The sequence below is a fragment of the Eubalaena glacialis genome, chromosome X, assembly GCF_028564815.1.
Source record: "Eubalaena glacialis isolate mEubGla1 chromosome X, mEubGla1.1.hap2.+ XY, whole genome shotgun sequence".
NCBI lineage: Eukaryota > Metazoa > Chordata > Mammalia > Artiodactyla > Balaenidae > Eubalaena > Eubalaena glacialis.
Genome location: NC_083736.1, coordinates 35,468,390 through 35,475,118, shown reverse-complemented (window position 1 = coordinate 35,475,118; position 6,729 = coordinate 35,468,390). Strand labels below are relative to the sequence as shown.

Genomic DNA, 6,729 nt, shown 5'->3' with positions numbered 1-6,729 from the left:
GGGGGTGGCTGCAGTGGCTGAGACCTTGGCAGCTGGCGGCCCCTTTGTCTCCATTCTGAGTTCCCTCAGGACTCACTATTGGTGCCTGCGGGGGCTGGTAGTGCCTGATGGCTTAATGGCCATCCTTTGTTTGTTAATATGGCAGGCAATATTTTTCCTTCAGGTAAGAAACTAGAAAAATGTAACATCTCTGGCCGAATTCTAGAACAGTGATGTTCTGGTGTTGGTGAATCTCTTTGTGCAAGTTCCTGTCTGTAGCAGATTGCACACCTCAGCCTTCTCTTTCTGTGGAAGGAGGGGCGGGGGTCTGAGGGGTGTTCAGATTACCGGCAGGACTGGCTAAACTGGACCCCGGTTCTCCCACTGTATAATCTTCACATCCATAAACGGGGGTAACATTAACCACCTTGCAGGGCTGTAGCAGGACTCATTCATCTAATACGTATTTAATGGGTATCTAGTATACGCCAGGTTTTGGGTTGGATGATGGGGATACATATATGACTTAGGATGTTTAGCAGAGTGCTTATCTCATTTAGTTATACACGGTCACTGTTACTAGTATTAACACAGTTGTGTGTTGACGTTTGCCTGTGTCACGTAGCTTGAGTGAGAGGGGATGTGATATTTGTGACGTTCGGCACTATCCGGACGCGGGACCTGGGGGGCCTGGGTCTCCACCAACGTAAGCGCGTACACTCCGGGGACATTACCGCGCGGCGTGGCTGCCCCTCCTATCCGGGCCACCAGAGGGCGCGCGGCCTCTACCGCAACCGCCCCCTGCGTCTGCGTCTGCGTCTGCGTCTGCGTCTGCGTCTGCGTCTGCGTCTGCGTCTGCGTCCGCGCCTGCGCCTGCGCCTGCGCTGCGCCGGCCGCCCGCCCTCCGCTCCTCTCCCGCAGGCGCCCGCCCCGCCTCGCGCTGGAACGCTCCGCCTCGCTCTGGAACGCTCCGCCTCCGTTGCCCCTAGCGGCTGTTTGTTGACTTCCGGGAACGCGGGAGTCGCCGATGCTCAGAGGGTCGCTATGGGGGTCCAAAGGGGATCCAGGGCCCGCTTCGGGGCTGAGGCGCTGCCTTAGGCCCCACCGAGTCTCCCTCAACCCCTTCCCGGCCCAGGCGCAGGCTCCCCGTAGCGCCCTTCGGCATGGCGGAACCCGAGGAGGTGGTGCCCGGTGAGTGCACCCGCGGCGGTGGCGGCGGGCCGGGAGGGAAGGCCCGCGGGCGGGCGGGCGGCCAGGCCCCGCCTCCGGGCCGGCCCCGTCGGGGGACAGGCCCGGGCCGCGGCCGCCTGACTTTGGTCGGAGCTCTGGCCGCGCCCCCGTGGGAGACTGAGGGGAGAGGAAAGAAGGGGAGGGACGGAACGGGGGACTACGGGGAAGGGGATGCTGGTCTTTCGTCTTCTAATTCTTTTAAAATAAGTTTTCGATGAGTTTCTCGAAGGCAGGGGAAGTTTTTACCTCTCTATGAGTTTCCCAAAGTACTTCCTTCGAGGTCCTCAGAACCCGGTTGTGTATTGAACGCAGTAAAGAGTGAGTGACCAGGGGGAGTGGGGTAAAAGAGGATGGGGAAAACGACTTGGAGAAAGGAGGGAGCCGTTAGCGAGTGGTTTTTTAAGACGTTTCCTCTGAGCTCCAGAAATAACCTTTGGCATTGTGACCCGGTACCGCGTACGTATTGCGTAACAGAAATAGAAGTTTCATGAAACAGTCCTTGCTGTAGATGCGCTCAGATCTTTTCTATAATACATTCCCTTAAAAACGGTCATTGTGACCCACTAAGTTGATTTTCTGACCCACCGATGGGTCACGACCAACAGTTTGAAAAAACACTGGATTAGAGCAGAATCATGTATTCACTGAAATATGTATTGCGTTTCTGCCATGCTCTTGGGCTCAAACATGGTTAAATGCCTGCCTCAAATTCACAGCTTAGTGAGAGATACAAGAAACTAAACAAAATGACAGTATCGTTTGACAGTAGTTGCCAGGGGGCCAGAGCAGAGCCACCAAACCTTGGCTTGGGGTGAAGGTAACGGGGAAGGCTTGCTGGGAAGCCAGAGCAGGACAAAACAGTTAAAATTATTCATTCTATAAAAACTCAGAGCCTGTTCGAGAACCTGGCCTGCTAAATGTCAATTATCAGTTTGAACAGACACACCTCACAATTGTTCTCAGGTTTTCCACAGTGGCTAGTCTCTTGAGCGTTAATATTTATTATTAATACTTGTGTTTGCTATGTCTTTCTTTCTGGTACCCATTTAGTTTCTTTATGTGTGATCATCCTCCTTGAGATTTCCTCAAAAGCTGGATCTGGCCTCCTATTTGGAGGTGTGTGTGTGTGTGTGTTTGTGTGTGTGTGTGTGTGTGTCTGTGTGCGTGTTTACATAGTTACTGGGATCTAGTAGGAGTTTTTGGTCTCTCTCCAAAATGGTACTGGACTAAAATAGTTTTGAATACTCCTCCCATCAGGTAGCATTTAATGACTTAATTTAAGAATGTAAAAATCTCAACATCCTGTGTCCTCACGATGTTAATGATGAAACTCAATACTGTCCTGTTTCTGTGTGTGGAGAAAAGCCCTCAGTCAGGGGCTAGACCATGAGGGGTTCACCAGCGTGAGTGGGGCATTGAGTGTATCAGCTCATTCCAGGGAATAGATGGTCCACCTCGTGACAGCAGGACTCTTAGTCACTGTGACAGTATATTTCTTACTTTACACCAGTAAACGAATAATACATAATTAATTTATTAGATTTCATAAATAAAACTAGAGTGAAGTCTGAGGAATAAAACTGAGTTAAGATGAAAGAAGGAGAGCATAGACAGTGCTGGAGCGGAAGCCAAGCTGTCGGGAGACAAGGGATCTGTATAGATAAATTACTGGAAAAATATTTTAGTTAACAGGCAACATAATAAAAGTTGTGAAATCCAAACTCTCATATATTTGCAGATTCGGGTGCTGTGTTTACGTTTGGGAAAACTGAATTTGCTGAAAATATTCCCAGCAAATTCTGGTTTAAAAACGATATACCTATATATCTTTCATGTGGAGATGAACATACTGCTATTATTACAGGTAAGTGTTAAAATCTTAAATGAAGATAGTAATACTTAGAGAATCCTAAGTATTATAGATGTGCTGTGTTTGAAACATGTTGAAGATATACAGAAAGTGGATGTTTTTTACTTTGCCAGATAATTCTTGACAAATTGATTTATCAAGAGTGACTTCTAAGTTCCCTTAGTATATTTAAGTGTGATTTTCTATACATATTACTTTCTTAGAATAAATCTATTTGAATTTATCTATATAATCAAAAAATTATTACTGTAGAATCTTAGAAACTCTTTACACCTAACAGAATATGGCTATAGGTAGATGGGCAAGGGAGCCTGTTTCACACAGAAAAGCAATGACAGTGTTTAAGTACAGCTTTTTTATTGCTTTGTGACGACTTCATCTCACATTATGTTGCAAATGCTTCGATTTATTATTTCTTTTTCCTTCCCACCAGGAAATAATAAGCTTTTCGTGTTTGGCAGTAACAACTGGGGTCAGTTAGGATTAGGATCAAAATCGACTGTTAACAAGCCAACGTGTGTCAAAGGTTTGGGGTCTTTTCTTCTTTATCACTTTAAATACTTAAAGTATATAAAGTACTTTTATATTGATTGTGTAATTCTTTAATATCATATTATAAATAATAAAGTCTTTAGTTCTTTATTTTCTGAGATTTACTTGAATATTATTGGCATTTAACTTTATTTTTCATGTGATATTCAGAACTAGTTTTATATGTTAGGGTCTAAAAATCATACTGATTTTAAACCCAGAGACCACAAAGGAAGTAATGATTCTACAGTATTGCACTTGAACATCCTTTTTTTTTTTTTGGCCTGTTTGTAAACCAACTTAAATATTACTGTTACTGTATATACAGAGAACAAACAATATGATATGTTAGGATTTCGAGCTCTGTCTCATTTGTTCGAGTTGTGGACATCATGGTTCTGTTGGTTTTATAAAACACACTTTACCCTGCTGTGTATAGTTAGCAGCTGTGCTGAAGAAAATATTAGAACTAGGAGTTGATTAGTACTAGTGTTCTTACAAGAACAACAGGACAAAATATTTCAAATCAGGATTGTCCCAGAAAATATGAGACATATTACATCTTTACAAAGCTTTCTCGCCATTATGTGCAAAAGCTTCTGTTTGGTTATAACCTATGAACATCAGCTATACTTGAATGGTGATGGAGATTCCTTGGGATATGACAAGAGCAGGATTCTTTATCTTTGTAGCCAAATTTTTAATTTCAGCTCAAAATTTCAGTGTAATTTATCATATCCATGCTATTTATAGATATTGTTGTGGAACTGTTAAAGTATTCCACTCGGTAAAAAAGTATTTACTGAGCACAGTCTGCTAAACCCTTGGGTGTATTTACAGTGCCTATGATCCTTACTCTCAAGTATCTAATCAAGCTAACAGGATTGTCTAGACTATGAGATCCTTGAGACCAGGGACTCTGTCTTAGTGATCTTTGCAGCCCCTATGCTAAGCGCTTAGGAGATGTTCTGTAAATGTTTTTAATATGTAAATGAATGAATGAAGAACTTGAACATAGGTGTATGCCTATGAATATTGGACTTAGTGTTTTGTTGCGGCAGGTAGAAAGTAAGCTTGATGATGGTGATGGCAGATTAGGGAATAGATCAGGTTGGTGAAGAGGCAGCAAAACAATGCAGTGGATCTCAGCACGTGTTAATTACTTGTGGAGTTTTAAATAATATATAGATGCCTAGGCTTTACCTCAAACCTACTGACTCAGATTCTCCAGGGGTGGGGCTGAGCTATTTGTATTTTTTTTCAAAGCATCATTGGTTATTATGATGCACAACTCCTTGCAAAAACTTTTGATTTATTAGTTATGAACATTGACTTTGGAGTCAGACAAGCCTGGGTTTAAATCTGTTCTACCACTTGGTTATCATTTGACCTGGATTATTTGTCATTTCCATAATCATAAAATATCTTAATTGTCATATTTTTATATTTTTAGCTTTAAAACCGGAAAAAGTGAAATTTGCTGCCTGTGGAAGGAACCACACCCTAGTTTCAACAGGTATAGTATTCAATCTGTATGACTTCCTGCCCAATTTGAGGACTGAGGTCTCACTCCAGTAACAGTTGTGACTTTGTAAAATTAATAGAAATGGTAACTTGGCAACAGTAAGATTAGGATTTTTAAAAAAGGTAAATGGTTAGTACACTTGTTTGCCTATGAAAATATGCAGATAAATGTTAAGTGACTGAAGAAAAAGCTTCTTTTCTTGGATTATGTCAAGGGACAGCATCTCCTTACCTGGGTGCACACCTCAGGGGCCACTTGCTCCTGATCTTGCTCTTCCCTCTTCTTTTCTGAGCGTGAGTGGAAGCCCTCCCCAAAAGGCTATTGATATGAGTTAGCACAATTCCAATCAAAATCCAAACAGGGTGTGTGTGTGCGTGTAGAAATTCACAAGGTGGTTCTAAAGTTTATATGGAAAAGCAAAGGACCTAGAATAGCCAAAACAATTTTGAAAAGACCAAAATTGGAGGACTAGCACTACCTGATTTCAAGACCTACTGTAAAGCTACAGTGGTTAAGGCAGTGTGCTAGTAGTGAAAAGACAGACAGAGATTAATGGAACAGAATAGAATCCAGAAATAGACCCACATGTTTATGCCCAAGTAATATTTGACAAAGGTGCCAAGGCAGTTCAGTGGAGAAAAGGTAGTCTTCAACAATCCTGCTGGAACAATTAGACATCCAGGCCCTGACCACCGAGCAGTCTTTCCTACTTCCTTTCCCACAAACACAGCTTCTTCTGTCTTCAGGCTGTTCTCACTGCTTCGGCCCCTGCCTCACCTCTCTGCCCTCACTCATACTTTTCCTTTGCTGAAATGTCTTTTCTCTTTCTCTTACTCAGATTCTTGTCTCTTAAGATCCAGTATAAGTCTTACTTCATCCATGGAGCTTTTTGTGACTATTCACCTTTTTCCTTATGGCATTCTCTGAACTGCTTCAGCATACCACCAACTCTGGTTTGTTCCATATGTGTTAAATTGTGTGGTTCAATTCCATGTGGCCTTGTAGTATCTTCCATTTGAAACCTAGTCTTATTTCCTCAATTAGGTTTCATTTTTTCTAAAATAATATCTAGTTTTAAATTTTTACTGATTCAGAATGATTTTGTCCTAAGTTTCCCCTGTAATTTAGTGAGGCTTTAATTCCATGTGCATTTTTATGACAGATATAACTAATTTTAATAAGTATATTTTTTTTAAAATAAATTTATTTATTTATTTATTTTTGGCTGGTTGGGTCTTCGTTGCTGCGCGCGGGCTTTCTCTAGTTGTGGCGAGTGGGGGCTACTCTTTGTTGCGGTGCGTGGGCTTCTCATTGCGGTGGCTTCTCTTGTTGCAGAGCATGGGCTCTAGGCATGTGGGCTTCAGTAGTTGTGGCACACGGCCTCAGTAATTGTGGCTCTCGGGCTCAGCAGTTGTGGCTCGCGGGCTCTAGAGCGCAGGCTCAGTGTTGTGACGCACGGGCTTAGTTGCTCCGCGGCATGTGGGATCTTCCCGGGCCAGGGCTCGAACTCGTGTCCCCTGCATTGGCAGGCGGATTCTTAACCACTGCACCATCAGGGAAATCCCAATAAGTATATCTTTATGTATCATTACTT

The 6,729-nt window shown here is 43.2% G+C and overlaps 1 protein-coding gene across 4 annotated transcripts in view; it reads left to right on the top strand.

The window, feature by feature from the left end:
• Window positions 1-1,044: 1,044 nt before the first annotated feature.
• The window catches only part of RPGR (retinitis pigmentosa GTPase regulator), a 63,723-nt gene continuing 58,038 nt past the window's right edge, over window positions 1,045-6,729 (top strand). For 3 of the 4 annotated variants that reach the window (XM_061177998.1, XM_061177997.1, XM_061177995.1), the window contains exons 1-4: window positions 1,045-1,170; window positions 2,948-3,073; window positions 3,513-3,605; window positions 5,064-5,126. In XM_061177998.1, coding sequence (XP_061033981.1) covers window positions 1,143-1,170; window positions 2,948-3,073; window positions 3,513-3,605; window positions 5,064-5,126 — 310 coding nt within the window. In that variant the 5' untranslated portion in view covers window positions 1,045-1,142. Of the gene's footprint in view, window positions 1,171-1,553; window positions 1,666-2,947; window positions 3,074-3,512; window positions 3,606-5,063; window positions 5,127-6,729 lie in introns of those variants that run through there. The other variant, XM_061177996.1, reaches the window with a different exon arrangement.